Below are 22,325 nucleotides of genomic sequence, written 5' to 3' on the forward strand. Positions count from 1 at the left end.
TGATTTAAAATACAGTATATAAGTGCATATATACTTGCATTTAATTAGTGTTTAATTGCCAATACCAATTTATTGATTGTTTGAGAATATACTGTATATAAAATGTATTTTTTGTTAGAGAAATAGTGAAAATTACTTTTTATTAAGGCTTGTTTCAGATAGGTAGATTACAGAAAAAAAATTAACATTGTAACAGCTTTGTGCCATATTTTTTATGGGTAAATATTTTTTTTTTACAAATTTCATTAATTGTTTTAAGGAAATTTTAATATTGTTATGGTCACAGATCAAAAAGCCCACAGAATTTCATTTTGTCCAATAAAAATTAACACCTGTAGCCTATAGTTTAACTCTTTTAGGGCTAATTTTTTTTTTTGTTTCTTATCTCCCAGGGCTGAATATTTTTCCAAAAACTAACATTTTTTAAAAAAGAACACAAAGCAGTTGTTTAACATATCAAATCAACAAAAAATATTTACTTTTGACAAATGTTACTGTCTTGCATGTTGTATGAGCCTGCATACTCTCTGATTTCACATACATATCACATACATTTTACACAGCAAAGTCCTGCAAAGTCTGATCTCGCTCAAAGCAGCCAATTTCAGTCATTGCCACATTGCACTGCTTACAATACGTGTTGCTTTGGTGCCTACTTTTCAATTGTCTGTTGCTGCACTTTCTCACATATATTGTTAGTGTGTACTGTAGAGAGACAAGTCACCCTTTTGCCATTGTGCTATTCCACTGCCACCAAGTTTTCTGCCCGCATGAAAACCGTATTGTCACTTCTTTTCATCTTCTGAAATTTTATGAACTTTATGCATGGCATTATAGCCTGGCTCACCCCATGGGATTTGCTTCTGTTTATTACAGAAGTGAATAAAACTTTGCAGCAGCATGTACCTATCACCATGCTGCATAACCTGCCCAAAGCCACCAGGGGACAAAGCACGTTTGGACCAATGCTCCCTGAAGTTATATCAACAGTTCTGTCCCATCTCTGTTTGTAATACCACAGCACGCTTCATCTCGTCTTTGTTGTGGGTTTACACTTTGAAAAAGGAGAATGCAATGCAAACGCAGCCTGCGATTCAAAAAATTTCTCTGCCTACTTGTTTATCTCGTCTGACGGTAGCTGAAAAGCAGCATCAGGAAAGAGCAGCCTGAAGTACAGCAGCTGGTGATCGGTTGTGTCCAACAGCAAGCCATGCCGTCTTGTGAAGTACAGCAGCCAGATCGGCTCTCAACGGATCAATGTCTGTGTATTTATCCCACGCGAACCTTGCCGTAGATGCATCGGCTACGCGAAGTGCTCAACTGGCAGCAGATCCGCTAGCACGGCATCGGCTGGTGTTTGATCAGCTGATGCCGGCTTCTCGCTCTCTTGCTCGATGTCCTGATCACTGTCAATAAAATCTGATTCTGAAAAATCAGAGTCCGACTCCGCGATAATATGCAAAACATTGTCTGCCGAGTGTTTTCTTTTCTGCGCTCACTTTGCTCCCTTGTCACATGTTGATGCCATCTTGCCATTGTTTACATTTCGCAACTCACACACACGCTAGGATTAGTTGCAGAGTCAACGAATCTAGCATTCCTCCAAGCACAGAGGGAATGCCTGTGACGTGACAGTGAGATTTGTCGCCATTAACAGCTGATTATCGCCCTCTATCCCTGGATGTCGACTTTAGTCGACATTCGCCCTCAACACCTCCTGTCGACAAAAGTCGACATCCGCCCTAAAAGAGTTAATATAGGACATAAGGCTTCTATGCATCTGGTTATGCAGGTGCTTAGTGTAAAAAGTTTTCTAAAAGGATAAAGGGGAAAAAAAATCTGAATTGGTGCTGGAATCGGTCGATCAAGTAACATGAAACCGGTAAACAGTATTGGCCTTAAGATCTGATCAGAACATCACTGCCTTTATCCTATACAGTAACCCTTCCTCAATCGCGGGGGTTGCGTTCCGGAACCCCCCGCAATAGATGAAAATCCTCGAAGTAGAAACCATATATTTGTATGGTTATTTTTATATATTTTAAGCCCTTATAAAACTCTCCCACACTGTTAACATTATTAGAGCTCTCTAGACATGAAATAACACCCTTTAGTCAAAAGTTTAAACTGTGCTCCATGTCAAGACAGAGATGACAGTTCTTTCTCACAATTAAAAGAATGCAAACATATCTTCCTCTTCAAAGAATCTGTGTCAGGAGCAGAGAATGTCAGAGAGAGAGAGCGAGAGAAAAGCAAACAATCAAAAATTAATACGTGCTTTTAGGCTTTTAAGTATGCCGAAGCACCACGATAAAGCGGCATTTTTTAGAGGAGCGTCCGTATCCTCTAGGCAAACGGGCTCTGTGCAAACAGCCCCTCTGCTCACACCCCCTCCTTCAGGAGCAGCGAATGTCAGAAAGAGTGAGAGAGACAGAGAAAAGCAAACAATCAAGCACCGCGTGAGAAGCATATCATATATCATTGAGGAGTTTTATTTAATACGTAATACATGCTCTGATTGGGCAGCTTCTAAGCCATCCGCCTATAGCGTCCCTTGTATGAAAATCAACTGGGCAAACAAACTGAGGAAGCATGTACCATAAATTAAAAGACCCATTGTCCACAGAAATCCGCGAACCAGCGAAAAATCCGTGATACTGTATATATTTAGATATGCTTACATTTAAAATCCGCGATGGAGTGAAGCCGCGAAAGTCGAAGCGCGATATAGGGAGGGATCACTGTACTGTACTCTTTGTATGCAATTATTATATCAAAGCCCTGTAGAAGGAAAACAAAAGGTTAAAATTTTACAAAGTTAGTCAGGCAAAGACAAAACAAGAATGTTAGAAAAGAGGTTGAATAGCGGCAAATATATATTAAAACTGGTGTAGGTTACAAACACAAAGTCTAAGTCAAGCTTACACGTTACTGGTATTCTTTTAATTTTACTCCTGCTTTTATAATGCTCATTGCATTATTTAAAGATTGACTGAATTATTTTTTTAGGTCTTGTTTGGCTTCCTCTGGAGAGGCTAAGATGCAGAATTGACTGTCAGCCTTTACTTTGAGTTTAGCTGGAAATGTAAGACTGTACTTGATTTCAGCTCAATGTAGGTGCTGTTTGATGCTTTGAAATGCAGTCTTTTTCTCGGGAGTTGTAGCAGAAACATATCTAAATATATGGATTTTGCTGTTTTTGATTATGATCCCATCTTACTGAAATAAGTTTTCTTTATCCCATAGTTTATTAAATCTAATTATGAGGCTTCTAAGGCCCAAAGCTTTCAGTGCATGCAAACAATAGTCAGTTAAGGTCTTGGTGTTGGGTTTAAAGTCCTCTCCCAACATTTTAGCTAAAAAGTTCAAATTTTTTAGGTTGTATATGAATTCTGATACGTTTCCTTCTATGTCTATCTTCAGATGCTGTGAGTTTATTGTGAAGCAAATTATATTTGGAGTCTAGGGCAGATATTCATTTTTGGCAGCAGACATCATTTCTTCACCTTCCTTGATGCATTTTGTGAGCATGTGTTTTACTACTTATTTTCTCTATGCTTTTGTCCATTTTTTCTTGATTTTTTTTTTTATTTTTATTTAATGTCAAAATTATGACTTAACAAAAAAAGTTGTAATGCCGCGAACCTTAAATTCCTTCGCAACTCTTTATCAGTGTTTTTGTTTTGTAAATGTGTCATTCAGCACAGGCAACAAGCAGCCTGCTATCCCATCCCCCACCGATTCAGCTGAAGTCAATTGCAAAGTTCTGCCAGCTCAAGTCTGTTTATCTGGGTGTGAAGTGCCTTGAGTTGTACAGGGAAAATAATATAACATTATTTGGAATTCATACATTTCATGTGTGTTCCATTTCTACAACAATCTGGATAAATGTAGGATGACAGGAAATGTGAGGCAAGAAATGTTGAACACATAACTAATACAAACTTTTTTCATGTAGAATTGATAAAATATTGACGTGAAATGTATAATGTGTGAAGAATGAAGTTCAAATATCAAATAGATACTTTCAAAAAAAGGTTTAACAAAACCAGTGTGCCTTTATTCAAGAATATAACCAAAGATAAAGAAATTATTCAATTTACATGTTGCTGTCAATATGTATAAATCAAAGTCCAAATATCAATTGCATGGCTGTGTTAAATGTAAGAATGGCTTCTTCTAAATCAAGAGGTTGCGGGTTCGACCCTGAGTCTTCCCCTCATTTTCTGTTTTGAGTAGTGAGCTGTTATTATTACTATTATATAATAAAAAAATGTACATTTGATTTGAATCTGTAACACCCATTGCAAATTTTTGCTACTTGCAAAATTTAGTGGTTTTTTTTTTATTCAGTTTTATTCTCTCTGTCCCATGCATGTGGTACAGTGAGCTTGCCTCTCTCTCTGTGTTACATACAAACATATACAGTGGAACTTCGGGTCTCGAATGTCTCAGAACAGGTACAAATCGGGTTACGACCAAAAAGTTTGCCAAAATTTTGCATTGTCCAGTTTGTACGCACCAATGATTTCCACACATTTTCAGTCTCTCCCTGTGCATTTACTGTGAACTCTTTGTGCTCTATTTAGTTTCCCTTTCGGTTCATACGCGGCAGTGATATACGCACGTGTTCAGTCTCTCCCTGTACAGTACATTGTTCTCGGTCAGACGTGCAGAGGGACTTTACCTCAAGACTGTAATCTCCTCTCCACCCAGTTCCTCCTCCTTCATGCCAGAACTCAACTTATGCAAGGTTAGTTTTCTTGGTTGTTTATGGTTAGTTTTTGTATAGAGAAGTTTTCAAATGTTCATTTTTTTCCCTGTGCTTAAAACTCATTAAAATAAAAGTGTTTACAGCAACCGGTTCGTAAGGCTGAACTCAGTGTTATTCAATGTTTTTACATTTAGTTTACTATTACAGTTTCCATTCTATGGTATAATTAACTATTTTTGTACTTAAAAATCTTAAAAAAAATATATATATATTTACATACAGTTTGTACGGTCCGTAACGGATTAATTGTATTTACATATAATCCTATGGCGGAAATTACTTCGGGTCATGACCAAATCAGGTTGCGACCAGAGTTTTGGAATGAATTACGGTCGTGACCTGAGGTTACACTGTATAGTAATAATAACAGCAGCTCACTACTTATAATGGTAAATGTGGGGAAGAGCCTTGATCAAACCTTCAACCTCTTGATTTTGAAGCAGCTGTTCTTACCTCTACACCAGCTATACAATTAACATTTGAGCTTCAGTTTTTACATATTAACAGCAACATGTAAATTGAATGTTTTTTGGTTATATTCTTGAATAAAAGCACACTTGTTTTGTTATACCTTTTGTGAAAGAGTTTGTTTGATATTTGAACTTCAGTCTTCACACGTTATACACTTTTCATCAGCATTTTACCAATTATTAGTAGAACATGAAAAAAGTTTGTTTTAGTTATGTGTTCAACATTTCTTGTCACACATTTCCTGTTATGCTGCATTTACCCAGATCGTTGTAGACACATAACACACATTACAGTAAATGTATGCATTCCAAATAATAATAATATATTAATTACCCTTTACAACTCATGACACCTCACACTCAGATAAACAGGCTTCGGTGGGGGATGGGATAGCAGGCTACTTGTCCTGATTGACACATTTGCAACAAAAGATGCTGATGAAGAGCGTCAATGCAACATGTAAGTTAGTTTGCTTGTCTGCCACTAGGCGGAGAGCAAAACCCACACTATTATTGTTTACATTCTCAGTAACGTACATGCATCCTGTACAAGTGGTTGTGCCTTTGGCTGTATCACTATTTATGTTGAGCTTACATGCTTTATTTCAAGCCCGAAAAGTCTGGAATTAAGTGTAAAAGCAGTGGTGATGTATTTTTAAGAAGCATCAGGCAATAATGATGGAAGCAAAAGTGAAAATAATTGCAAGAGTAGAGTGAGGTGAAAAGATCGATGTCGCTTGTTCATATAATGTGAACCATTTAACCATTGGCATTATTTTAAAGAACAAGGACAAGATTGTGGAACGTGGATCATGGAACCTATTTTTGATACATATGCCAGCTTGCTAGCCTTCTAATAAGATCAGGTGACTGAAAACATGGAGAGAAAAAAAGAGAAAGAGAGATAACTTGATTGTTTTTGTTAAAATGCACTTAAAATCAATACAAAAATACTTTACATAAAATAATAGACTTGCACAAAGAGAGAAGAGGATTCCAGATTTATAAAAAAAAAAAACAAAAAAAAAACAAACAGGAGCTGTCTCTTAAACACTCTTAGAAACCCCACCATCCACGCAGTGACCCTGTCGTCATCTTGCAGTCGCTACATTCACAGATTAAAAAAGGAGACAGATGTCATGCACACGTGAGAAAACAGCAAGTGAACACATGGCTAGGTCAGTGGCTGGTTTTAAATATTCCATGTATAAACCAGCGAGCGACAGAAATGTTACTCAGCAGGCTTCTAAATTTGCAGTTGCACCGGCAGCAGACAAGCAATCCCAGCCTGTGTTAAGAGTTTCAGCACAGTAGGAGGGTTGTCAGGGTCTCAAAAATCTCACAGTAAAATTAACTTTTTCAAAGCTATTTGTACTAAACATATACAGCACAAATAGTTTTCGATAAGACTTGAGGAGAGAGAGGTATGCAGGTCTGCATACATAGGCTCATTCACTAGCGGCAAGCAAGTCTACTGTACTGAGAGCATCTGATGGAAAACAGGGATAAAAAATAACTTTCAGTTGTTAAAATGCACTAGAAATCTGTAATAAAAAATACAAATATTAACTTCAGCACTGTCATATGTACATATAGCTGTGCATGTTTTCTGTATGAGCTGACGGTTGTGGGGTTCCATTTTGTTCATTGAGTGCCAAGGCTAACTTTGCTGGACTTGGGAACAAATTCGATTTGTGAATGTGCTCTCAGAGCAGAACTTGTTCTTATGTAGGTGACGTACTGTATTTTTCTTAGATATAAGATTGCAGTCTAGTGTATGTAAACATGTAAATGCATCTTTCACATTAATAATATGTTTAGGTATTTATGAATATAGGCATTTCTGTATTCACACATCACAGTACTGCAGTGTAATATGGTATTAATATTTATAGCAACAATTTAAAAGATAAGACTAAAAATGCCATAACATTGAGGACCACAACACCAAGATGTTTTAAGACATCATAGTAATAAACATTCATATTCAGAAAGCATGATTTAATGTTGTAAACCATCATAAAGCATACTTGGAAAACATTTAAAAATAAATTAAAAAATAATAAAGGTTCAGTACTGTATTGCAAACTGCAAATGGTCACAAAGTGCAGAATACAAATTCAGGATGATGGATCCCCAAGGCAGCAGTGCTAACACTGAGCCTATGTTGAGACCCATATGAACATTAAAAAAGGTCCCAAATTGTCCTGATTGGAACATTATGAACATTAGAAATAAAACCATGACTCTGTTATTATTTTAATGTTGTAAATATGCCATTAACTGTGTAAATATTCTGCTTTTTGTAAGGCAACCATTTTGACTGTTACAAGAAAACCCCCACATATTCTGTCCCGTTTGACTCATCTTGATGTCTAATTTTGCAGATGTCAAGCTTTTTGGGGTTTCCCCAACCCCATATTTTTGGCCCTGTACACTAAGAAACTCACATTTTTAGGCCATTTTTTAACCATATTTTGTTCAGGAAATCACACTGTTATGATTAAAGAGTAAACCAATAGTTGTCTTCAGCAAAAATGATGAGATGGACTTAAAAGTTGTGCATGTTACATCAACTGACTAATGGTTCACCGCCTAAGAGATACGAGGGGTCAAGTTACACATGGTAATAATTTTAATATTTGATTCTTTACAAATGGTCCTAGCCTTCTAACAGCCACTCCAGGTTAAAAATGACAAATTTAAAAATTAGCATATGACATATTGTTTTAGACTATTTCATTGTTTGTGATTATGACTAATGAAAAACAAATCAAAAATAATCATGAAGTCAAGAATATTTAGACTTTAAATCAAACCGCACATTTTAATATTTCAAATATTTGATGCAACTAATCTTGTTTAATAGTTACTTCTACCTCATGAAGTAAATAATTAGATTTCTTATGAACACCTGAAACTGGTGTGGCTTACACTAATTAATAGATTTTTTCATTGTGACTATTAAAAGGTTCTCAGAAGCCCTGGGATGGGGCTCTAGTATAAGGTAATACAGCCAGCCATGCTTGTATTCTTTATTAGTAACCTTTTGCCAAAAAAGTAGATGTCCTTATAAGTAGCAGGTGTGTTAATCTCTGTGGGATTTATGGAGTAGCCTGTCAGCCGGAGTTACTGCTTCTAGACTCTCCTTCTTTTATTAATTTTCCTTATAGGGAAAATAACTTGTGAGGTTGCTGTCTGTGAGATGTAACACCATGCATACGTTAGCACAATTGGTAAACGTTTTAAATAATAGAAATTCTGTTTAATTTTTTTTTTTTTTTTTGTAGATTGTAATCCTAATTTTTGCTTTGTTTTCTCAAGCATGCTTGATCCCATTCGTAGCTACATGAAACTTTTTAGTTAAAATATTTTTTGTTTTAACATTTTATGTTTTAGTGCTCTGTCCATAGTTTTCTAGTCTTGCTTTGAATTGAAATGTAAATCAAAGTGTACGTCGTTTAAAAGTCCTTCTGGAGTACTTTGCTTTTCCTGTTTACTAGATTGCTGGGCTGTCTTAAAGAATTTATGTACCCTAAACATGCAGACGTTAAACACTCAAACTAATGGAATTAAGACTGTTCTCTGAAAGAGCAGAAACAATGATATAAGAGATCTGTACACATTAAGGCTGTTAGTCCAGAAATTTCATTTATAAAGGTATACTAAAATGAAATGTACGCTTGTTCTTATCAATGTTCACGGTGAGCTGGAGCCTTTCTTGGCAGTGCCCAGTGCATGGCATGACCCTGCCCTCAACAGGTCCCTTGCAGTGTAAAATATACGTTTGCTCATCCTAAAAATATATAAATTGATTAATACCTAATTTTACTGACATTGATTCTGTTATGATTATTGATGTGTTTTTACGTATGTAAACTGTTTCTTTTTGCAGCTGAATTTATGTCGATCTGAAAACAGTAACTCTGAAGTCATTTTTAACAGTTGTGAAGATGCCAATTTAGCATTTATCACACTAATAATAATATTTATGCCTACTGCCTTAGTGCTCGTGCTTTGATTTACAGTAGGCTTTAAAATTAATTATGAACACAAAAAAATCCAAATTGAAAGACCTTTTTAATTAGAATGGTTGATTCATACATGTTCTTGACTTTATATAGCTGCAGTAAAATAAATCATCCTCTGGTTTTTGCTTAACAGAGTTAAAATATGGTACTTCTTAAGTCATAGACCTGAATCACTTGACAGAAATGCCAACTTTTGCCTCTTAATATATTTATTCAATGTAATCCATTAGTTCCTCGTCACACTTTTTTTAGTACACTGTATTTATTACATAATTTTTAGGGTTGTCTGAAGTAACTGAAGTATAGTTGCAAGTAAAGCAACGATTTTTCTAATGTAACAGCTTTTATAAAAACAGTTAATTTTCTTGAATGTTTTGTTTAAATAGCATATTTTTATTGTATGTTGTTATTAATATAAAGTATATCTGTTCTAATACAAATCTTCGTCTAAGTGATCAAATGGTCAATATCAGCTCTTCTGTTTTCTGGTAGAGTAAACTAATGTGAAAATTATATTTATGAATATAATATATGCCAGCTGAGCCCTGGAATAAATTGATTCCTTTTCTAATTGGAAAGTATCCATCGATAATGTGCAATGTACCTAAATCGTTAGAGAACAGTCAACCTGCCAAACATATTTCACCTTGGAGGATCCTGTAAGAATAAAATTTCCACCATATGCCCCACCTAGCTTTGAACTGTACAGTTAAAGAAATTTTGGGATAACTCTTATCTCATACATAACTTAAAATATCTATGTATTGGATACTTTCACATACATATAAGATTTATTCACACGGAATCAAAATTTGAAATATGAATTCCTTTCATAACTTGTGCGAATAGGAAACTAGATGTAAGCTAGTAAGTGAGTAGTTAGCTAACTAATGTCATTTCCTTTTACTACACAGCAGTGCAGTGCTTAGCGCTACTGCATAACGGATCCAGTGACCTTGAATATTTAACTTGCTTTTATAAACTTTCCAACATCCATTTCCATGGAATTTAACTGTGTGAGTAAAACATCAAACTGTTTAGCGATATGTCCTTTTTCCAGAAAATGTGCGTACAGTTACATGCAATGGTATTTGGTGTTCATCTGAACGTATACGGAGCACACACAACAATAGTTGGTGTGACCTTGAAGTACCTGGGGCCTCATGTATAACACCGTGCGTAGAACTCGCACTATAACATGGCGTAAGCACAAAAGCCGAAATGTGTTTACGCACAGAAAAATCCAGATGCAGGAATCTGTGCGTACTCCAACTTCCACGTTCTTCCGCTACATAAATCCCGATCAGCGTGAAAACTAACGCCGCACGCGCATTATGTAATGCCCCAAATCCTCCCAGAATTACGCCTATTTGAATATGCAAATCAGTATAAATCGCCCTTAAGCGCAGCCTTCTGTGAAAAGACAATGGGAAAAGCACTGGGGAAAATATAAGAATTTCAGCGAATACCAAGTGGAGGCAAATGAAAAACATACTATTTGTTCAAATAAACCGTGGTATAATCAACAAAAGGAAGTTGATCGAGTGACACAGCGTGTTGGAGAAACTTAAAAGCTCACATTCACAAATCGCACAGTGCCGGAAATAAAAAGAAGTCACATATCAAAGTCGCCGTGAAAAGCCGAGTTGTAAGCCCACTGTCTGAGTGTCATATGAAAGCTTATTAGGGTACAGAGAAAAAGGCACACAGTGAGGAAAAAGCACGAAGTGTCAACTTCAATCTCGACATTTCCACTTTAATCACGTAGTTTATTTTGTCATTAAAGTAGAACATCATAAACTTCATCTTAAAATCGTTTAATTAACCAGTTTCTCAAATCACATCGTAATTAAAGTAGCACGTTAAATGCTTTGTTTTGTATTTGATCTTCTATGTGCTCTGTGTGTAAATCACTACTTGCTTTTTAAACCAGCTCTCTTCCTCCAACTGGACACAGAATCAATTACATTCGTAATATTACAGTTCTCTGAATAACTAAAATACTGAGATGTATACGTGATATCATTTTCATGATGATAGGAGTTAAAGCACGTTATTAAACATGTGTTTCACTTGATGAAATAATTTATTGCAGCAGTACAATCAGGGGCGCTCTAGGCTTGTGGTGGCACTGGGCAGAGGAAGAATCGGTGGCTCCTTCGCCCGCCCGTAAGGTAGCTTATGCACAACGTCCGTTGCGGACACTGCATAGCCGCCTCGTGCTCATGACAAAAGCATTTAACTTTTGCCGAAATTTGTCGCTGTGTTGTTATTTTCTCTTTCTGTTTTATATTCAATATATATTGGCGTAGCCGTCACTGCAGTCAGTGCTTTTCTTTCCCAAGTAACCGATCGCCATACAATCAGCTCTGTAATAGACGTTAAGCCATCTGTAAGCTTAGCACCGATTCTTCAAAACGTTTAAAGAACATTGAAATATCTTCGTAGTACATGTTTAATTATTCTATCCTTAACGACACTCCCAGTGAAGAGTATAGATTATTTAAATGAAGTTAAAGTTTTATCTGTATAATTTAATAAACATATTTTGCTGAATTTCACCTTATAAATGATATCGTTTCTGTTTCTGAACCGCGAGGTCCGTACAGGAAAGACTTTAAAACATTTTGCAGTGGCTGAGACAGCGTGTCCTTGAAGCTGTATACCGATAATTCCCTTTCCGATCAGCTGCTGCTGTGATTCACACTCAGATACAGTGATATAAATACTCTGAGTGGTGCAGTGAGAGAAATATTGAAAATGATGATCCGCTGTGGCAACTCCTAACAAGAGGAGCTGAAAGAAGTAGAAGAAGAAGAAGTGAGAGTAACAACGCTAAAGCAGTTATGGTATTTGGAATACTATGGCTGTTCCCTCTACCATTATATTGTTACAAGTTAATTACAATCAGATGCATTACACTAATAAACAATATGCGGTTAGTTTCGGTGTATTTATAAAGCCGCGTCAGGAAAATAAGGTGTAACCACACAGGAACAGTAGCACTGCTTTGACGCTGGGTGCCGCCAGTCTGCAAAACCGAGCGGAGAACTTGCGTACGACAAGGCATGAGGTACCGTGGAAAAGTGCGTGGATTTACACCAAGTGTAGGTTTTATACATCGCGATTTGAACGTGGAAAAGTTCTTACGCAACGTTTCTGTGCGTACGCACCGTTTATACATGAGGCCCCTGGTGTGTACGAGGGACGTTTAAAAAATTTCCGCACTTTTTTAACTCTTAAGAATTTCAAAAACAATTTGCATCTCTTTTCTACATAGTCACCTTTGTTTGCGATGCAATTTTCCCAGCCTTGTACCACCTATTTAATGCCCAATTAGTACTCCTCCCGCCTTTACCATTTCCAACGAAAATATAAAAGTGCGGAAACTTTTTGAACATCCCTCGTAACAGGCATGAGATAGTAAGTGGTGAGCACAAGATAGTAAATTGTATGCGCTAAATTGTTTTCCCAGAAAAAAAATGCACTATATCTCCTCAAGTGCTCTGTACAAGTGTGCAGACCGATAACTGTAAACATAAAGCATGTACCTAAACCATCACACACTCCTGTAATAAATTATAGCCCACCTGTCTGCTTTTTATATCACCACACTACAACAGATGGAAGTGATGTCAAACTGATGTGCCATAGCCTCGGTAAAGTTGTAATTCGGTAGCTCAGAAGCACACTTTTTTGTAATTTTGTAATTTAACTTCATCCCATAAGTGTGTGAAAACATCCTTTACTTATGAGATATTTTCACATATATCTATATTAATAAAAGGCAAAGCCCTCACTCACTCGTCACTAATTCTCCAACTTCCCATGTAGGTAGAAGGCTGAAATTTGGCGGGCTCATTCCTTACAGCTTACTTACAAAAGTTAAGCAGGTTTCATTTCGAAATTCTACGCGTAACGGTCAACAACGTCCGCCATGTTGAACTTTCTTATTTATGGCCCCATCTTCACGAAATTTGGTAGGCGGCTTCCCTGCGCTAACCGAAACCAATGTACATACTTATTTCGGTGGTATGATGCCACTGTCGGCCGCCATATTGAACTTTTCAATGGTCTTTGTTACTTATGGGCCCATCTTCAAAAAATTTGGTACGCGGGTTCCCAACGCTAACTGATTCCTACTTACATACATATATACGTCCATAGCCTGCAGCTCAGTCACTGTGTGAGGCGGCGTTGGGTCCCCTATCCCAACGCCTCCCACATTGTTGGCTGCTTGCCTATATAAGGCAGTCCGTCGCTCCAGTCTCTACATTCCCTTCCTTGCTATGCCACAGGATTCACGTCTTCCTGCTGATAACTACAGCCTTTTAATTTAATCCACGGCTTCTCCGCTGTTTTATTGTTCATTTATTACAATTATAGTTAATGTGTAGGTATTTTAGACTTACTTTACATTGTTCAGGTACCCATTTCCTTTATCATTCCAACCGTACCCCCATTAACATGTCTATTGAGGTGATCACCATCGATCAAAGAACTGTCACTTACCGATTGGTTTCCATGCCTATAGATGGCACCCGCCTTTTCCATTCTCTTCGTTACATATTGCACGGCCGTTTCAGGCTCACTCTTGATATCCAGAGGAACATTGTGTCTTATGTATTGAATGACTGGGACACGTTCAAGGTGTGAACTGATGACGGTACAGGAGATAATTATACTACACAGGAGCACTATAAGAGTGAAATGCTTAAGCCCTTCACCTATGGATCTGCATGTGAGCTGATGGCTGCCGCTGAATTGCTCGGTTGTCACTCTTAAGTGTACCGAAATGGCCAAATATTTTACACCTTTCTGAGAAACATCTGAGATTCACAGGTGATGAGTTCAGTAGTGGACACTTTGATGTTTATGAATGTTTAAACTCTCAAAAGCTGGATTTGAAGTTATCGATGAAACCGGTTGTATACTTACAACGCTTGACAGATGCTGAATGTCTCTTCAACACAAGTCCTACAAATACTGTCATAATTGAAACAAACCATGAAACTCAAACCGATTATGACAGCAGCACTCCAAGCTGTGAGATTTGAAACAAGATTACTTTTCACATGGCCAACTGTACGTTGCATGCTCAAGTGTATGCTCAGTGCACAGCTTGGTCATATTACAGTCGGAGGGCCGAACTCACAATGTGGTATACAAGGAGATCTTTAACAAATAATTATTGGTATATTTTCCCTCAGTTTAAAAAGGTTTAATTTTCTTCTTAATAAAAATTTTAAGGCAGTACTTCGCCGCTGCAAAGCGCGGGTATTTTGCTAGTATGAGATCAGGATTATCCCATATTTTTTTTTTCACTGTGTGGATCAGAGCTTCCATATAAATTAAATGTAGTAGAGTGAATTTTTTAAGTTTTTAATTAAAACAGATTATTTTTTAATAAATATGCATTTGGACATTGAATTTATGTTATGCATGCTGTACATGACTTTAATTCCTACTCATTTACATATTAAACCATTCACTGTTAAGAGCATTAGGTTAGTAGCTAGCAACCTGAGTTTATAAAAGTACTACTCTGCCACCTTACTGTATTTAGATTCTAATGTGATGTCTGGTGAGTGTACCTTGGGGATAAAGTTTGCATCTGGTTTTTATGTTCGTGTGGGCTGCTTGGACTCAAGTCCACTGCTTTACAAAAGATTTGCTATCGAATTGATTGTTTTGCTATAAAGGAGTACTCCGCCCAAAAATATATTGTTTCTTGTGTTACTTAACCTATGTAGTTTGTAGTGGTGACCAAGAAAAAAAATTGTCATGTTTTTTTGCAGAATGGAAATAAAAAAAAGTTTCTCATATAATGTAAGGCAATGGTGACTCCAATGCTAAACAACAGCAAATAATGTCAAAACATCCACAAAAAAATCCCACGTTACTTGTGTCACATAATCCACATGTGAAGTCATCCAGTCATATACAGTACTCATAACGTCTCAAACACATACATTTTTACTAAAATACTATTAAATAAGTCCCTTTCAGAAAACGCTCTTGTGAACTAAAATGGAACATGCTCACACCCAAACGAGCATTTGAATTGTAGACTTGCCTCCCGTTGTTGTTTTTTTTTTTTTTTATTAATTTTATTACAATCAATACATAGCAATCACATTTTACAAAAAAAAGAAAAAAAGAATTATGCTAAGAACAGATCGATCCCCACCCTTGAGAGAGAGAGCAAGCCAAACGGTGTAAAATTTAAGGCTTTTAAAAAATACCTAAATCAACAAATTCTCTGTGCTTTATAAACTTATTTCAAAATATTACTGATTAGATCCTGCCATGTTTTGAAAAAAGTCTGCACAGATCCTCTAACTGAGTATTTGATTTTTTCCAATTTTAAATATAACACATCAGTTTCCCACTGACTTAAAAGAGGAGAGTTTGGGTTCTTCCAGTTTATCAGAATAAGTCTGCGTGCCAAAAGTGTAGTGAATGCAATCACAATTTGTTTGTCTTTCTCCACTTTAAGACCCTCTGGAAGAACCCCAAACACAGCTGTTAATGGGTTAGGAGGGATTGTGAGTCCAAGACTGTCTGAGAGGTAATTAAAATTTTTGTCCAGAATAATGTTAATTTGGTGCAGGCCCAGAACATGTGACCTAGTGAGGCTGGAGCTAATTTGCAGCGTTCACAGGTTGGATCATGTCCTGGAAACATTTTGAGAGTTTTAGTCGAGACAGATGTGCTCGATATATAATTTTGAGCTGTATAATTGTATGCTTTGCACATATGGAGCTCGAGTGAATTCTCTGCATTGCTACTTTCCACTCCTTTTCTGATATATTAATTGAGAGATCATTTTCCCAGTGTCCTCTTGGATCTTTGAAAGGAAGGGATTGTAAAAGGATTTTATATATTGTAGAGATGGAGTCTAACTCCTTTAAATTGAGCAATAAATTTTCCAGCGTGGATGAGGGTGCCAGATGAGGAAAATCTGGAAGGTTCTGTTTAACAAAGTTCCTGATTTGAAGATAGTAAAAGAAATTTGTAGCTGGAATGTTAAATTTGGAATGTAATTGTTCATAGGATGCAAAGACGTTGTCTATATAAAGATCCCTAAGCAAGTTAATTCCAAAATTTTTCCAGATATTAAAAACTGCACATGTTTGTGAGGGTTGAAAGAGGTGGTTCTTTTGCAGGGGTGCCACAGAAAGAAGCTTCTCCGTCTTAAAATGCTTTCTACATTGGTTCCTTTTAATTTTTGTGTCCTCTACTGGAGTTCTTGGAATTATTTAGCGGTAGGCTATGAAGCTGCACTGGAGAAAAGACCTTCCACTTGTTGAAGCATCTCAGATATGCAACAGTCCAAGGTTTATTCTCTTATTGGTAATGGTTTCACTTTCCATTTCTCATTTCACTCACAGTGAAATTTGTTCTGTTTTATAGCGTTAAATGCAATGTTAGACAATAAATAACCTGTTACTAGGTGGACTTATGACCAGTTTGTGAGGGGAGGGAGGGTGATCAAGTCAGATGTACATTCAGTTTTTAGCTCACAGGTACATTTTCCAGAAATTGCATATTTAACAATATTTTAGTAAAAGTACATGCGTTTGAGATGTTATAAGCCTATGACAGAATAACTTTACATGAGTAATGTCAATTTTTTCATGAATGTTAAGATGTTGTTTGCTGTTCTCCAGTGTTAGTCGGTATTAGTCTGTATTGTATCAAGATCTTTTTAATCTCCATCACTACAAATTGCATTGGGTAAGTAACATAAGAAAAGAGTTTCATTTTTGAGTGGAGTATACTGTACCTTTAAACTGGCCCTTTGTGAGTGAATGCAGGTGTGTCCATGTACTGCTGGCATTCAGGGCAGGGTCCTGCTTTGTGCTCCTTGTTGCAAGTATAGCCAGTGGCTTCCTGCAAACTTGCACAACCTGAAAATGTACAGTACTTTCAGAAAATGCATGCAATATAATATATATAATTAATTTTGTTTTCATTAGGCTTGGTAAGACGGAGTCTGGATTTTTTTTTTTTATTTAGTCCCAGATGTTAGCCTCATCAAGAGGGAAGGAGTATTTTTATTAAAGAAATTAGTTGTATTGTTACTACTATTAACAAATATTGATGGACAGGAGTTGATGCCAGTGGGTTAGGGTGTATTTAGCCTGTAATTATTTGGTTAATAGACTGCTACAGAAATTACGGGACTCCATGGGACATGGGGCTTCCTGTACAATTGTAAAAAGTGTACATTGTTAATGTATAGTACCAAAATCTTAAAGTACAATATTTTGTTACTGAAGGAGATCTGGAAAGATTTTGGTGAAAATGCTGTATGTCTTTGCAGTGTCTCAGATGTGACTATTTTGTTAATATAAAAAAGTCACATATATTCTGCCCTTAAAACAGATTTGTTGGGATCAAATTAAGCTTGAGTTAATAAATTCTATAAAAACGACGTAGTACCAGTGGTTCATTAGGGCAAAAAAATGCCACTGATGGAACTGGTGTGATATTCTTGCTGAAAAGAGTACTTTTCATCTATTAATGGGGAACACTTGGAGCACACTGCTATTGCAATGTTGCTCCTACATTTTGACACCTCTTTCATCCTTTAAAGTTCTCTCATATTTTCTGTCTAGTTCAATGATGTACCTAGAGCATCTGAAATAAAAGCTGGTGTTACTGTTAGTGGTGTAGTGTACTCTAAATGTATATTATATAATAGATCTCTTAAGTTCTCAGAAAACTTGAGCATGATTTGCACTTACAGAAAATACACTTAAGAGTAAAGAGTAATGTAAATTGCATTAAAATATTAAAATTCAGGCTAAAATTCAAATTCAGATTTCCTAAGGTTGCTAACCCCAAATTGATTGAATATTTCATAGATGTATTCATGCAAGGTGGCTCGCTTCCATAGGATATAGTACAGTTGTTTCCATGTGTTTATTTTTTCTTGAAGCGCAGGTAGGTTAGGTAACTTGCTCAGCATTGCACAATATGTTCTTAAGCAGAAATTAAATTGCCATCCTTGAGTTTTAAGGTCCTTGGCCAATGCAACACATAACCTGCCTAACTAAGTAAAGCCTTGTATCATTTACCGCTAAAAGATTAAACAGTAGTGAGTGGATTTGATAACTTTTCATTACTGATGTTTCAGCTGTATATAAATTGGATGGACCAGAAAAAAACCATCCCTTAGCAGTAATTTCACATACCTTATTATCATAACATTACTAAAAAGCAACTGACAGAAAACAGCTTCACCAAGACCTTCTTACACGGCTTAAAAATAAGTACATCTCATCTGAGTGTTATTTCTTTGTAAATCAAAATATATTTTTTATCCTAATCTTATTTTTTTCTACACAGTAATTGTTTTTTTTTCTTTCTTCAGGTTCCATTTCCTGTTCTTCAGGGGGAAGGAGTAGAGTATCTTGGACGTACTGATGATGCCATTATTGCAATCTCAAACTACAGGCTACACATCAAATATAAGGATTCTATCATCAATGTAAGTTAACATTTGTAATGTAATTTAAATACCATGTATTAAATTGTTCTTTATATGGCACTCCTTGATAGATAGATATTTCTGTACGTCTTAACTCTTTACTTGTTAAGTGAACAAAGATAAATTTGAGTGATCATCACTTGTAGAATATGTATTTGTTACACAGACTTCTAAGTACACAATCAAAATATTTACAGTTAAAATAATTTGCAAAGTCCTTTGAATATTTGTTGCGTCATTGTGCCTGGCATGGCTCACTGGATAAACACAATAGGTAAAATCAGAACATATTTAGGGAATTATCTCTTTTGATTGAACGAGAAATTCCATAGGAGAAGTGGGAAACTATTGCTGGAGAAAAGGAACTCTGAGATCACTAATTATTAAATTAAATTTACTGTACATTTGCCCAAACCTGCAACCATTGAGGAGCACACAACTGAAAAATAAATTTAGCAAACCAGTCCATTTTCCTCCATAATATTACACAATTGTTATCTTTTTTGCTTTGTGCCCTCCACCACCATAACATGTCATCTATGGGGGAGGAGCACTTTAGATTTGTGAAAAATTGCAATCTCTGATTTTGCGACAAATCTCGACGTTTTAAGGTCCCCTGATACCGAAAACATTGATATCTCAATGGTGGGTTTGTGTCTGTCTGTCTGTCTGTTTGTGTGTTTACAGTTCCTTGAGGACTGTCTACAGCTACAACAGCTAGATGGGAAAACATCAAACTCGAAGCTTAAGCCTATTATGAGATGTGCTCATTAGTTTTTGAGCCAAATCATGCAAGAGAAAGAGGCGATCTAGGGGAACCCTCAAATGTTGTAATGCTGAAATTCATTATGAATTCTTCTCGTCAATTGCTATTGTAACAACCTATTTTATGATCAGAAAGATCAGCATCAGATTGGTAAATAATTATCGAAATGTTATAGAATAGTTTGGGGGACTTGGCTCCTATTTTTTTTTTTTATATATATTTAATCCCTAACCTGTGGTTTATATATTCCCATATTATTGTGAGCCAACACTATTGTTTTCCTTTACCTGAACCCATAAAGTGGTCCTGCCTGTCATTAACATTTTACAAAAACCTGCCATGTTATTTATGTAAATTTAATGCCTTTATACTAAAACTTATAAAGCTTGCCAAAGTATAACATAGGGTGTGAAGCCAGAAATGCCCAAATGTAGTCAACTTTTGAAAACTAAGGAGGGATTTTTTAAAAGAATGCTCTTAACAGTCAGTCTGTGGCATAGCAGACCTTGGTTTCACTTGAGGGCTGAAGAGAACCCCTGGACACCATTCATCAGAGGTTTGTATCTCGCATCGGACGCCAAGGATCTGTGGGAAAGTCTTAACACCATTCTCTGTTTAGCAGGGAAAATCAAAATATTTTATTAATCTAGATTTATGAAGAGAGTCAGACTTCTAAGAAATCTGTTTTGATTTGTATACAAATGCAAAGTTCTGGGAAAATTTTTTTGGACTAGTTTAGATCATCTCCTCTGATTAATAGTATTGTCCTTTTTATTGAACACACCCAAATGCACAGTGTGTAAAATGATCAATGGCTTAAAAATTCAATAGCATAGTTGAAATGTCTGTTTGCTATTTTTGATAGGGAAGATTTCTATTTCCGTAATTAACAAGGTTGTAGCATTGCCAGTAGACCATACAAATTAAGGAAGTGTCATATAATTCCCCAAAAACCATGAGGTCATGTTCAGCCAATACTGTGTCTGTCATTCATAGCTGGGACTAGTCCTATTATTCTGATTACCTGGCCTCTCCAAAATGTTACATTTTAAAATTACCTTATTGCTTAACAATTTGAACTTAGATCTCTGGAGCTGCAAGGGAGCAGTGCTAGCCATTGCACCATCTTCTTCTCCTTGGTTTTGTTGTTCAAACAAACAAAAAAAAAAAAACTGAAATATCCCCCGGGATTGTTAAAATTTCATCTAATAAAATGCAGGCAAGGACTTAAAGGCTTATATTAAATAATGTATACAGGTGGAATCCCTTTATAACAAAACTCAAGGGACCATAAAAAATTTTGTTATAACAGAAATTTTGTTAAAGCGAATATTGAGAAAATATATATAGTATTGTGACCGGGGCCTCCAGCTTTACACCGTGTCTAATGGCAATAGTGCAAGGATAGCACTGTAGCTGCTTTGCTGCATCTGTATACCATAAACATTCCAAGCCGCTGGTGTTCTCCTAATCTGAAGATAGTGGCTAAAGCTGGACGATCGCCCATGCCTTGGCTTCTCACAGCTCCTATTCTGAATGAAGTCTTGAGACTGTATGTACCTTCTCTATACAGTAATAAAGTACCAGTATTTTCCTTGAAAACCTGGAATCGCCTTCCTGTCTCTTGTGCAACTCTGTGACCCAGGCTTGACAATATCTGTATAAAAAACAGCACTTCTTAAACTGCAAAAAGTATTTTATTTAAAAATGAGACATTAGATTTATAGTAACTTTTTTTTAAATAGAAATACAGGTATGAACACAGAATAAAAATGAGATGTTGGATGTAATTTTTTTTATAGAAATAGAGGTATTAATACAGAATGAAAATGAGATGTTAGATGTAATTTTTATATATATACTAGCAAAATACCCGCGCTTCGCAGCGGAGAAGTAGTGTGTTAAAGAAGCAATGAAAAGAAAAGGAAACATTTTGAAAATAACGTAACCTGATTGTCAATGTAATTGTTTTGTCACTGTTGTGAGTGATGAGTGTTGTTGTCATATATATATATATATATTTACACACACACACACACACACATACATATATATATATATACATATCTATACATATACACATATATACATACATATATATCTACATATATACACACACATATATACACACACATACATACATACACACACATATATACACACAAATACATATACTATATATATATACATATATACACACACAGCTATTTCGTATCAGTGCAATACGCTGTTTGTTAAAACGGTTGACTCCCGCTTCTTACGTGCAATAACAAATCAAATCATTCAGTTGTCTTTGCTCATATGTCATTTTAGAGCTGGACGCCTGGCATCTTTTTTTGGCCACAGGTTCGTTTCTGTTTGCTGTGAGGTTCTGTGTTGTGGAGATTCTCAGGATGGATTGCAGGTGCTCATCAGTGAGGCGACTCCTGTGTGCTGTTTTGTTAGTCTTTATCACTGAGAAGAGCTTCTCACACAGATATGTGCTACCAAACATGCACAAGGTTCGAGCCGCATGTAGACGGACTTTTTTTGTTCATCAAAGTCACCAAAGCGCCGTGGAAACTCAGTGCGCAGTGCGCTCAGTTTATCAGCAAAGTGCGTATTTGGGAACACCGTAGTGACGACTTGGTTTAACAGTACTTGGCAACAGGGAAAGTGGGGCAAGGTGAACTGGTGCATTTGTGTCTCCCATAAAAGCAGCTTCACTTGAAATCACTTTGTGATTGTGCACGGGTTAAAACGTCCGCTGAAGTGTCAGATTCTTATTTAATTATGCTGTTTTCTG

At 36.3% G+C, this 22,325-nt stretch overlaps 1 protein-coding gene across 7 annotated transcripts in view; it reads left to right on the forward strand.

The window, feature by feature from the left end:
- mtmr4 (myotubularin related protein 4) overlaps positions 1–22,325 on the forward strand; it is a 226,069-nt gene that overhangs the window by 92,753 nt on the left and 110,991 nt on the right. For 6 of the 7 annotated variants that reach the window (XM_039756820.1, XM_039756817.1, XM_039756819.1 and 3 more), the window contains one exon: positions 18,658–18,774. In XM_039756820.1, coding sequence (XP_039612754.1) covers positions 18,658–18,774 — 117 coding nt within the window. Of the gene's footprint in view, positions 1–3,423; positions 3,524–18,657; positions 18,775–22,325 lie in introns of all 7 variants that reach the window. The other variant, XM_039756822.1, reaches the window with a different exon arrangement.

This window comes from Polypterus senegalus, chromosome 6 (genome assembly GCF_016835505.1).
Source record: "Polypterus senegalus isolate Bchr_013 chromosome 6, ASM1683550v1, whole genome shotgun sequence".
In the NCBI taxonomy this organism is placed as follows: domain Eukaryota; kingdom Metazoa; phylum Chordata; class Cladistia; order Polypteriformes; family Polypteridae; genus Polypterus; species Polypterus senegalus.